The sequence below is a fragment of the Pan troglodytes genome, chromosome 3 (genome assembly GCF_028858775.2).
Source record: "Pan troglodytes isolate AG18354 chromosome 3, NHGRI_mPanTro3-v2.0_pri, whole genome shotgun sequence".
NCBI lineage: Eukaryota > Metazoa > Chordata > Mammalia > Primates > Hominidae > Pan > Pan troglodytes.
In genome coordinates, this window is record NC_072401.2 from 177,276,522 (window position 1) to 177,290,239 (window position 13,718).

Genomic DNA, 13,718 nt, shown 5'->3' on the forward strand with positions numbered 1-13,718 from the left:
AAGATAATTGTGTCTCAAGGAGAGGAAATCATGAAGGACTTATTCTGGGAATATTTTTGAATATTCAAATAGCTAATAGGGGATGTGAGAAACAAAGACAATCAAGAATGATTCACGTATCTGGGTCTGCGGAAGTTAAAGTATGGATTTGTTTTTTATGGAGGTGGAGAAGACTGTAGAAGGTGCAGCTTACTGAGACAACAGCAGTGTGATATGTGAGAGGCCTCAAAAACATGTTGAATATCCTTAGGATAAATGAGTCTGGATTAGTTCAGAGGAAGATTCTAGACTGGAGAGATGAATTTGAAGTCATTAGCTTATTGATATTTTCAACCATGAGATTAGACGTTATTTACAAAGAAAGTTAAGGACAAGGAATTAGAATGGTAAAAGATTACATGGCTGAACAAGAATGAGCAAGGAGATTTAGAAAGGCACAGCCAGGGAGTTGATAGGAAAACCATGAGGGGGTTTTCAGGAGGGCCTCCTGAAATCCAAGGGAAGAATGTGTGGCAGAAAGGAGGGAATGACTGACTATATCAAATATTGCTCACAAATTGAGTAAGGATCCAATGGCTTGCAAGACCATGCCTAATGATCTCTCATTTTTGGCCTCTTTACCTCATTTAATGACTTTTCTTTCGTTCATCCACACTGGTTCAACTGTCATTTCAGGTAAAAACCTTTTCTTTACTGTCCCATTTGCCTGGAATGTTTCTCCCCCATATAACTTACATGACTTACTTCCTCAACTCTTTCAAGTTTTAACAAAAATGTTACCTTCTCAGGAAGGCCTCCCCTGAAAATTTACCACCCCAGCCCAACCCTGCAACATTCCTGGAGTATCTCACATGATTAATAATTCTCCATAGCATGTCTCGCTTCAAAAATACCTTATATTCTATTTATGTATCTAATTAGTATCTATCTCCCTGCATCAGAATACAAACTACACTAGATTTTTACCTATTACATTCACTGCTAGATCCTAGTGTCTAGAAGATAACTGTAGTAGGGTCTCAAAATCACGTGATACAAAATGAACGAGAACTAAGCACTGGATTTAGCAATCTGGAAAGCATTTGTTACTCTGCCATGACTAATTTCCATGGAGTATTGAGTACGGGAGCTGATTACATGGGATTTAAGATAAAATAGGAGAGTAACTGGAGATGATTATACATCTCTTTTACATAAATATGCTGTAGAGGAAAGCAATAAATAGGCTTGCTGTAGATCAATGTAGAATTAAGTGAAGGTGTTTGTTTTTATTTTTATTCTTGTTTGATTATTTTAAGATTGGGATAAACCATTTGAAAGGGAAAAAATGCTGATTCAGAAGAGATTAGAGAGAAAAAAATTTTGGAGTGATAACCTTCCCTCAAGGAGGTGAGGAGCCTATGATCTAGAAGACACCAAATGCTTTGGCCTAAGAAAAATGGGCACTTCATCCACAATAAAAAGAGAAAAAGCAGGGATTATGCATGTTGATGCAGAGAGGTTGATAGATGAATAATGGAAATTTACAGAAATGCACTTCTGATTATTTCTAATTTCTCCCTAAAATAGGAAGCAATTTTTAACTCTATGGATAGAAATAGTGTTGGAAGATTGATAAGAGTTATGATATAGTAACCAACCAGGGGATGTAGAATAGTGAATGTTCCAGACTGTAAGCCAGCAAATTGTGGCTCTCAGGCTAAATCTAGGCCCTCATGGGTTTTTTGTAAATAAAGTTTTATTGGAACACAGAATATGTAAGTAATGGGCATTTATTTACATATTTCTATTATTGTTCTTGCACTATGAAGGTAGAGTTAAGTGGTTGCAACAGAAACCTCATGGCACATAAAACTTCACAGATTTGGCCATGTGCAGTAGCTCATACCTATAATCCCAGCTAGTGCAATGGCCCACACCTGTAATCCCAACTACTTGGGAGGCTGAGGCAGGAGGATCACTTGAGCCCAGGAGTTTGAGACCAGATTGAGCAACATAGTTAGACCTCCATCTTGAAAAGAAAAGAAAAAACTCACATTTTTGCTGTTTGGTCATTTACAGAAAAAAGATTGCCAACCCTGTTCTAGAAAAATGGAGTAGGTTTATTGGGGGTTCTGAGTGCTCACCTCAACTTAGGTGAGTCTCAGCATGCGTTTTACTCCAGCCACATTATGCTATGCAGGCTCAAGTGTGGAGGAATAGGCAGACAGCTGAATTAAATCAAGGTTGGCATCTCACCATGCTTGTTTAAGGAAAATAGAGGGTCAAAGGAGCTGAGTATTTGACAAGGAAGATTTTACAATGATGAACTTGCAGTATGAGCTAGTTACTGGGGAAATTAAGGACATAAGGGGACTGAAGGACTGTAGGAGATTAATAGATAGGTCCTCATGGAGTAAGAAAGCTGGAAACAGCAGATGGAAGATGGAAATTAGATACCTAAAAATTAGATTATGCATGGTTTGCAATTATTAGAAATTGTGAGTTTTTAGGATTTCAGTGGCTAGGGTGGGATGGGGTCAAAACCATTGGAGGAGAAGAAACAAATACCAGCCTTTGCAACTGACTTGTCAAGATATTTATATTAATAACTGAAGTCTCCTCTTGGCTTACCAGAAACCTCTCTTGTTACTTCAAGCATTAATTTTACACTTATATAAATCAATAGGTATTCTATTCAGAGAAATGTGAATGGTACCTGATGATGCTTGGGTGTTAGTTAGTAGATGTTAAGAAACCAAGGGAAAAAGTCTTAAGTTATTTGTGTCAACTTGTATAAACAGGATAACTTCGATGTTAAAAATGTATTTTTTTTTTTTTTTGAGCCTGTTGCCCAGGCTGGAGTGCAGTGGCACCATCTTGGCTCACTGCAACCTCCGCCTCCTGGGTTCAAACGATTCTCCTGCCTCCGGCTCCCGAGTAGCTGGGACTACAGGCGCCCGCCACCACACCTGGCTAATTTTTGTATTTTTAGTACAGACGGGATTTCACCAAGTTGGCCAGGATGGTCTCGATTTCTTGACCTCGTGATCCGCCCACCTCGGCCTCCCAAAGTGTTGGGATTACAGGCGTGAGCCACCGTGCCTGGCCAAAAATGTGATTTTTCTACCATTTGCATTTATCACATTGTTAGCTCTAACCTACTTTGTGTACTACTTACAAGTTATGATCTAGCTGGCTTAGAAAACATAATTACTTTTAAGTCACGGAGGTGTCATTTGGTAAAATTATTGTCCTGTTAAGTTTCATTCTTGTGTTAAAGTAATTGGCTGAGTTATTCACACATTCCTTGAAGTGTTGTTAGTATTTCTTAAAACTCACTCCTTGTTTCTGGGAATCTTCTTTATATATCAAAAGGCTAGAATGACATCATCTTTTCTTTTGCGAAAGGTGATTAATAGATTAGTTAATAGGTGAACAGGTTTCTATAAAAAAAAATAGACGTCAGAGTTAAATAATTTTAAAAGACCAGAAAAAAAATTTGCTAATTCTCAATGCTCATTTACTAGAAAACACAAAAGAACTTCATAGTGGATTTTTAGTGGATCATATGGGTAAGCCTTTACCGGCATGTCAACTAATATATTGGCCAAAATGGTAATGTTAATTTATTTATGACAAGTTGTATAAATATTTCAGAGAAAAGACATACCAGTATCTTTGAGACACACCAAAAAATGTGGAGAGAGAGAAAAAACAATAAATCTGGTGCTTAAAATCTGGTGCTTACACACACATAGTTAGTATCCTAAGTGATACCAAAAAAGCACCTCTGCTCCATCTTTTGGTGCAATATTTTTTGATTATTGTTCTTTCCAATATACATGAAATGGTTTGGAGAATTTGACTCACACAGTTAGATTTATCTTCGAATATTATATTTCTATTCAGATGGCTCTCAAGAGACAAAAATAATTGTTGAAAAAAGTAAAAAAGCCAACATTGCAACACTTCTCTAAAGACAAAAATAGTTCCCATGTTTAAAATCAGAGCAGCGGTGTTGGGTAGCTGGATGGGATCAGCTCCTCTGTCAGTGGGTTCCAGGTTCTCGGAGACTAAAGAGTGTTCTCTTTAGTGTTCCAACACCTGAGCAATGAATACTTGCTCAAGAACCTAGAGTGGAGGGCAAAGAACCCTGAAGAAAACAGCATATGCAGTCTCTATTTTTTGCATATTTTTTACTTAATAGGCTATTATTTCTTGGTCTAATTTGGGGTTTTTGTAGTTTTGACTTTTTAAAATTGTTCCTACATGAAATACATTGCTTCCGATAACATTGCTCTTTTCTTTCTCTCTCTTACTCAAAGAATAATAACAGAATTAGTTGGATTTACACTTACCGGCTCTTCTCCTTTCTATTTTTTAATTTTCCAATTGCTTGTTTATTTTTGTAAATTTTGTTTGGTATTTCCAACTATGTATAAAAGATTCCACAGATTAGCAATACAGTGGTCAAAATGATATTATTTCATTTAATATTTTATTTCATTATTCATTTAATAATGAGTTAAAGAATTGATTTCTCTCATTTTTAAGTTGTTTTCAATTTTATATTGCTAACCTGTGATGGGTTTTTGTGGTAAAGAGCCAAATAACCTAAAATGATCAGAAAGGTAAAATGTTTTTTGTAAGAAGAAACTCAAGGTCCTGGGCTTATTTAAGAAAATAAAAACACTCACATTTGAGCTAGAAGCATTTTATACAGATTTGACTCCATTGACTTAAAACAATCTTTTATCTGAAAACCTCACAGGAAACCAAAGAGAATTTCTTCAAGATATTATAGTATAATTTAAATTTCATGGTGATCATTATATTTCTGCTACCAGGTTGCCTAAATGAAATATATTTTAAAATCACCTGTTTCTATTTTGTCTAAGGCAAATAAATAAATAAAACAAAGATCTACTTGTTCTTTGAAGAAATCTGATATTTTTGTTTTAACATAAAGAATGAAACTATTTACATGCAAGTTAGAGCTGATCTACACACATCTTATTCTCAAAGTAAGTAATTTCCTTAGGCTTAATATTAACCTTAAAATTCTCAAAAGGAAATTACTTGCTTTAAGGATAAAATGCACATTTTTACAAAGAGAAATTGACTTTTCAGTTTTCAAAAATTATAATAATCTTATAATAATCCACTTTTTGTAAAGCATATATTATAAAATTGTTGTTCATATTCATATTGTGTAGTATACAATTATTATGTTGCAGCTATTATAAGAATTTAATAAACACTGGAAGTAAGAATTATCATTTAATAAGATATAGGTAGAAAATAATTTTATTTTCTTAAAAGTAACTTTTAAAAACATAATTAAAATCCTTTGTCTACATCTACTTATAATTATTGTAGACATTTCTAACATAAGTTCATGAGGTTTTCATGTTCCCATTCAAAGTAATATGTAAGTAGAGACTAATATAATTCCTTAAGCCTTGTGAAAGTTAGTATTTTTATTGATAACTATCTTATTATTTTTAACTTGCCATAACTTCTAGTTTGGCCAGAAGAAATCAGATCTAAAACATACAAAGCCTAGAAAAAATGTAAATACATTTAAATTTCATTGCTCTCACCTTTGTATTTTGAAGCAAACCAAGAAAGCATTTTTCTTTCTGAATTGCATTAGGCTTTTTTTTCTCTGTTTGTTTGTGAAGTACTAAAGGAAACACAAAACAGTAGAGATCAGACAAGAAAATGGCAGCACTCTGAAAAAGTTATCATTTTCTAAATAAAATAACCTCCAAAGTCTTTACTCCCTCTGTCCAGCATTCTGATATTGAATATTTACGCACAGAATTGTCATTGAATTTTGACGTGTTAGTTCAGCTCAGCTGAAGTAGAATCATAAGGGGATGGCATCTATTGTACTTGAAAAGAATTCACACACACAGGAAAGAGGAATAAACAAAACAACAAAGAAAAAAACAGATACACTGCAGAAGCTAATAATAAGTACACAAAGTACACAAGTGTATTTATTACATTTTGCAAGCACTTTGTTCTACATTTCAAAAACGCCACCATCAAGCTGTTGGCACATTTATGTACAAAACAGATTAATTGTAATGCCTGCTACAAAGCACTCTGTGAAAATACAAACTCTAATACCAGAAATAAAAGCCAAAAGTGTCAACATCATTACATAAGTTGAAAAGACAGTTTTAGAAATTATCACAAACTGTTAAGACACGGAACTGAAATACTATAATATAGAATTTAAAGAAGCCCATTAATACTTTTGCTGAATATCTGTAATACTGCATATATCAGAAAAATGTTGAACCAGTAAGATAATCTAAGCATAAAGAAAAGGAAGCAAAATGAACCCCAAATTAATTAAATAATACTACGGAATGCATAATCATGCCACAGATATCCCTAGTAGTACCCCCTACCTACTACAAGAACTTGTAAAATTACTGATGATGCATGACTAGTCATTGTACAAAGATTGTTTCACTCAATAAATTTTTATTAGAAATGCAGTTACACTGAGAAAGGATTTCACAATGGTCAAATCAGTGCACAATACTACCTAGTTTTATACACTGAAAAAAATGTCTTGTCAGGCTACATCATTTTAGAAGACACTTTACAGCATTCTTGTAGCATTAGAAATAATGAAAAGAAGAGAGTCAAGGTGAAAACAAACACCAAATTTGGTCCAATAATACCGATTGCTCTTTGTTAAAATTCCTTTGATACAGGTACTTTTTATAAATGAATATGAATGAACATTCGGTTAAAATGACTTACTTGAAATAAAAACACAAATATATCACTACACTTTCAAACAATACATTCTATAGGGGCCTCTGACCACACTTTAGAAAACACTACAGGTAAACCAACATAGATTGGAAGGCTGCAAGCAAAGCTATTATATTAATGGAAGCCTTTTCAAATATATCATACACATTTTAGGAATAGTTTACAGAGGTGCAATCCATTAAAACTTTTAAGGTAGGTAAAACAACTTCCGAGGGGTTAGTGTGCTTATTTGTAATAAACCACCTTCATAAAGGTAATTAATTTTCCACATTAGCATATTCAAAGTTCCAATCCAGCCACTTCTTAAATCACAAAGAGATCATTCTTCAATAGTCTACAGTAGTTATTTCCATTAAAATTGTCTCTATATACTAAACTTTAAAAGGTAAGCCTGGTGTCACAATCTTAAAAAGGCAACTAGCCATGCATTAGCATTACTGTTTCTACATGCTCACAACATAAACATGAGTAATCTGAGGGAAATACCTTTTAAGAACATCAAGGAAAAGTACAATGTTAACAAAGATAAGAAGCACTTTTTTTTTTTAAACCTACTCTTACAAATTTAGAAATTGCACCTTAGATTGATGAAAACATGAACCAGGGCCTACAGTAATATGGCCACTGATCTTCAGACAAAATTTCCATATTTCAAGAGTCATCATGATGTCATCTCTATCTATTGTTCATAATGTACAATGGTCCCTTTGAAGGTTACCTGTAGTTAAACTAGTTACCGAAATCAAAACTAAAAAGTATAAAAAGCTATTTTCTTTTCAAAACATAAGAAATAATGCAAAAGGTGTTATGTATAACACATGGGAAGTGGTTAAAAATCAAACAAATCTTTGCATTTGACAATGTTAGTATCTTTGATTTTACAGAACTAGTAAATGAGTTTGAGAAATTTCAAAAAAAAGGCTGGATAGGAGCTTGTAGAAAAGATCTGATTTACATCAATTTAATAAATTGGGAAATTTAAGTGCTAAACAACAAAGAATTGTACTCAGGTGATTCATAAGTCACCTTACATATCATTGATGAGAAGCACTTTCGTTTTGTTTTTTAAAGGTTGGATGGTTGGATGGCCCTTAGTTAAACACCAATGCATTCAAATGGTAGAAAGAACAGGAAGATGCATTTATGTGTATGCATTGAGCCGCTCTTTGGAGCGAGTAGAGTGGATGTCATGAAGCTCTTGCTCTTCCTTCGACTTGATGTCTTCATACTTCTGCATCCGGCAGGCGTCTTTCACATAGGCCCAGTTGGCAGACAGAACCATAAGGTAGTGAACCTAATCAAAGAGAAAAATAATTTATATTGGAAGTTTGTTCAGTGTCTTCATTACACCTTGCTATCTCGAAAGAAGTCTTCGAATTATGGCTCTTTATAGGAAATGTTCACATATAAAATGGAAACAAAATTTCTTTGGTAACAGAAACAATATAAAATATATTTTCATTCCTCCAACTATATCCCACCATATTCTTGGCACCGTTTCTTTCAGTATCTCTTTCTCCTTTTCAATTCTTGGAAGTAATCCAAAACTAATTCTTAATCTTTATAGGATGTTTCCTGCCCAATGTGTCCTCATTTGCCCAAACAATAGATGATTCATTTCATGTTCATGTATCTATGTTTTATAATCCATAATCAGAAATATTTTCACATACCGTTTGTGTCTAACTGACTTGAATTAATTGGAGGTTCTATTACCCCAATTAAAGAGAGATCATGGAAACCCCCAAATATACCTGTGGATTTGATTATCAGGTTAATTTTGCATATGATGAATTTTGTAGTTTCTTTTCTGTTATAAACTACAGGAGATAAAATATTGTGTTACATGGATTTTTTATATGTATATACATTCACAAAAACTAGAATAGTGCCATGTTCAAAAAGGAAGCTCCTGGTTTGTCTTGAGTAATGAAGTTGCTGGAGAAATAAAGCTCCTTTATTTGACTTGAGTTTACCCAGCAATGAGACCGCTTATTTGTTTTTTTCTTTCTTCCCTCTTGGTCCACAGGGGAGATAAAGCAGCTTTCCACATGATGAATTTTGATGAATAGGGAAGAGAAACTAAGTTGACAGTTATTTACATTCTCTGAGTTTTAAAGGGTGGGCAATATTTTAATCCAACATTCAGAAAAATTGAAAACTAAGATTTTGATAATTAGTAAACAGTACATTGAAAGAGGAGGTGGGCTGGTCCTAGAAAAGTACAGATGGATATAAAGAATGCAATGTCAATTCTAAATAATGAATATTGTGGTGTGTTCAGTTAGTCAACAAACAGCAAAAAACAAAATAATTTTGACATGGGATGTAGGGGAAAAGATGCATACTACTATAAATAACCTATTTTTAGAATTTTCTGTTTCCTCTGAAGTTTAGCATTTTGTTTAAGGAACATTGTAAGCCACCTGAAAGCAGGGGCTGTGAGTTATATTCTTGTACATTATGGCATTTACATAGTGAAAGCATAATCACTGTGTGTGTGTATATATATATATATATATATATATATATGGATTAAATAAAGGCTTATACATGTAATGAAGTTTATGCAGTATTTTGTTGCTGTAAAATATCAAGTGCTGTGGAGAGTGCTTAGTACATAGCAGATACACAAAATATTTGCCAAATAAATGAATGTATTTTTCAATCTTCAAAAACTTTTCATAATATCTGAGAAAATGTGGCCCCCAAATTATTATTAAATATGTATAAATGAGGCCATGTGCGGTGGCTCACGCCTGTAATCCCAGCACTTTGGGAGGCCAAGGCGGGTTGATCACTTGAGGTCAGGAGTCCAAGACCAGTCTGGCCAACATAGTGAAACCCCATCTCTACTAAAAGTACAAAACATGGCTGGGTGTGGTGGCACGTGCCTGTAATCCCAGCTACTCGGGAGGATGAGGCAGGAGAATGGATTGAACCTGGGAGGCAGAGGTTGCAGTGAGCTGAGATCATGATACTCTCCTCTAGCCTGGGCAACAGAGTAGACTCTGTCTCAAAAAAATACATATATATATTTACATAATATATATTATATATAAAATATATATTTTTATATTATATATATTTTACATACATGAGGAAGCACCTGTTTCTGAATTGGAGTGATCTTGAATTTCTTTTCAGTATTTCACTCATGCATATATATATATATATATATATATATGTATTTATATATAATATATTTATCTGTAAATATATATAAGATAAAAATATAATATGTTTATATATAAAAAATATATAATACAAAAATATATAATATATTTATATATAAAATATTTGTAATGTAAAAATATATAACATATAATATAATATATAATATATTATATGTGACATATATCATATATAATATATGATATATTATATGTCACATATAATATATCATATATCATATATGATATATTATATATCACATATAATATATAATATATCATATATGATATATTATATATCACATATAATATATATAATATATTATATAATATATAATAATATAATATAGTATATATATAAAAATGTATAATTATATATATAAAAATATATAGAGAGCCCTAGAAGGACTCCCAGTAACCTCATATATATATGACCTTTATATATATATATAAAACCTTTATATATATATTTTTATATATATAAAAAAATACAATATATTATATATTATATAAAAATATATTATATATTATATAAAAATATATTATATATTATATAAAAATATATTATATATTATATAAAAATATATTATATATTATATAAAAATATATTATATATTATATAAAAATATATTATATATTATATAAAAATATATTATATATTATATAAAAATATATTATATATTATATAAAAATATATTATATATTATCTATTATATAAAATATATAATATATAATATGAAAATATATAATCTATATATAATATATAATATGAAAATATATAATCTATATATAATATATAATATAAAAATATATAATCTATTTATATATTAAAATATATAATATATAATATAAAATATATAATCTATTTTTATATAATATATAATATAAAATATATAATCTATTTATATATAATATATAATATAAAAATATATAATATATTTATATATTTATATTTATATATTGTATATCTATAATATTTATATATTATAGATATATATATACATATATGCATGAATGAAATACTGAAATTCAAGGTCACTCCAATTCAGAAACAGGTGCTTCCTCATGGTTCTTACAGGCATTTCCTCTGGCCTTAAGGGGAACCCAAGCTGCAGGGCTTATTACTGTCCCTCGGTAGGTGAACAGTGATTACTGAAATCTGGTCCAATGCTAAGCTGATTTACTTTGTCAGCATGTAGGACTTCCTAACTTCTCTACAAATAATGGAGTAGAGTAGAACAGAGTAAGTTCTTAAGAAATATTATTAATAACATTACAATTTCTATTCTCAATTTTTAATATTAAGTTTTTAAGAAATATTATTAATAATAAAGTCCCTGCTTTATTATTCCTGGTACTAGCAGCATTAGTACCAGGAACAGTAGCAGTAGTTATATTTTACCTGTCTCCCAAGACCTACATCATTATCAGAGCTAATAAATTAGAAATACTTAGGTCAATCATTTCAGCTAGTATGGGGTTTTGTGATGACTCTAGACAGAGAAAATAACCCCCAAATAATGCTTAGTACTTGAAAAAATAATCTTCTAAGCTTTCTGTTTTAAATAAAATGTATGTATAGCTTTAAGTATATGCAAAGCATAGATTGCTTAAGAAATACATAATATATAAATTTCTATCATCTGAAAATCTGTTGATTTGTTTTGAGAGTAAGCATTTTCAGGGACATTTAAATAACATTTGTCTAAATAGGTGTTTTTCACTAGTGTATACCTGTATTTTTAGACAGAATTTTATATGCACATATATGTAGCAAATGCAAACAAATATTTATTATAGTCCACTTTTTAAAAGATACCTTCACAGACTTCTTGTACCTGGGTATATATTGCTTGTACATACCCGTGTCATTAAAGTTTTTGACAGCACAGGAATGGTTGTATGAACACAAGGGTACATATGTTTCCTCTGATATCACAACCAGCATGTTTTCTCCTAAGGACAATAATGTTTGGTATATCATTGGCCAGAACTTGCTGATTCTTCCCCAGGGCATAGTTTAGCATTAATTTTAGGTTGAGAATATAAGGCCTTTGCTTTTGTTCTATTTTGATCGCCCCAATTAAACAACCAACATGATCCTTATCAAGTGTCTCACATTCTGAAACAAAATTTCTATATAGAGGTTTATTGTCACTGTATCAAAAATGTTGAGCAACGCTAAAGTAACAAAACATCGAAAATTCATGTTAGTACTGACATAGTCAGTTTTATTGAATATATATGTAAGTCATTTTTAATAAAACAAATTAAATACAAAATATTTATGAAATCAGTAAAATAACCACTCTGACATGGCTAATTAGCACATTAGTATTTTCTCATCATTCTTATTTGTAGTCTCTGACAAGAGAAAAACTTTTTTTTATGAAAGTGTTCCTTTCACCAATACATTAGATAGATATTGGCACCATGAGGAAAATAATTAAATAAATTCCAATTCATTCACCATCTTTACATATTGACTCGGCTGTCACAGTTGTGAGGTTACTGGGAGTCTTTCTAGGGCTCTAGACTACTCATCCTCAAGGATACAAACAAAGACTGAAGATATTGGCTGCAAAAGCTATTACTGACACTCAGAGCACTTGCTCAGGGTTGATATTTGGCATTCCAGTGGGCATACTGGAACTCATGCCAAGTTAGAAAGGGGGAGACTGGCCCTGGCACGTGGTAGATCCTCCTCATTGTGTAAAAGCTTGATGTCTTAAAAGAAGATCTAAAGACTGGCTCTTAATATTTCTGAAGCAAATTAGATATAGAAGACATGACTTGAAACTATTGACATTTGTTTTTTATAATAACCTAATTTGTTTTTCATAAATGACTCTATATGGCTTTTTAATGTTCTTAGCTAAGGAAAACAAAAGTAAATCAAGGAATTGATTAGATTACTCACAATGTCACATTGGTATGTACATATATGCTACAGAAATAATTTTTATATTTATAGTAATCTAATATCTAAAATCCTAATGAATTACTATTTTTGTTAATGTTCTCAATATGGTAATAATAATATTTCTTGGAGTTTAGCCTTGTTGTTGACTTACTTACCCATTGTTTTCCCTACTTTTTTTAATCTGATGAAATAAATGTGTTTTACATGGACTTCAAACTTTAGAGATAGTTTATCATCTCTACAAGCAAATAGCTTTGGAATTCACATTGAAAACCAAGCACCAGCGCTTTGAGGTCTTACCATAGCAATGACTGCTGCCCCAGCTCCAGCAAGTGCCACAATAAACAAGTGGAAGGTCATGTTCAGCTGCAATGGAAACCACAGAGAATCAAAAGGTGTCAGAGTTATAGGTAGAAGAGAAGTCAAGATTGCTACTGTCTTATAAACAAGACTTTGTACATCTTAAATAAAAGCGAGCCTGTGATAAATCACCCACCTGATTAAAACAGATTATTACAATATATTTTCCCCTGCAAATCATTTAAATCCTTTCAACTTCATCATTATAACATAATTTCATTATAAAGATGAGACAATGATTAATAATGATGGTTTTCATCAGTAACATTATAACAATATAAGGAGGGCTATGCTCTCTTTAAAAATAACTTCATCATGTTTTCAGCCTTCATTAAAATGAGTTTCCAGAAAATTAGAAATAGTTATTATAATTTTTATAGAAATATGCAGAGCATCTAATTCCTATTTATCCTCTACTCCTCCTGAATAACACTACTTCATATAAAATTGCCTCTGATAGAATAAAGGGAAAAGTCAAT

The 13,718-nt window shown here is 31.6% G+C and overlaps 1 protein-coding gene across 4 annotated transcripts in view; it reads right to left on the reverse strand.

Moving 5' to 3' along the window:
• Positions 1–5,955: 5,955 nt before the first annotated feature.
• Positions 5,956–13,718, reverse strand: part of GPM6A (glycoprotein M6A) — a 369,432-nt gene continuing 361,669 nt past the window's right edge. For all 4 annotated transcript variants that reach the window (XM_009448592.3, XM_009448591.5, XM_016952529.3 and 1 more), the window contains exons 6-7: positions 13,180–13,245; positions 5,956–8,077 (exon numbers count right to left, since the gene is read on the reverse strand). In XM_009448592.3, coding sequence (XP_009446867.1) covers positions 7,925–8,077; positions 13,180–13,245 — 219 coding nt within the window. In that variant the 3' untranslated portion in view covers positions 5,956–7,924. The remainder of the gene's footprint in view (positions 8,078–13,179; positions 13,246–13,718) is intronic.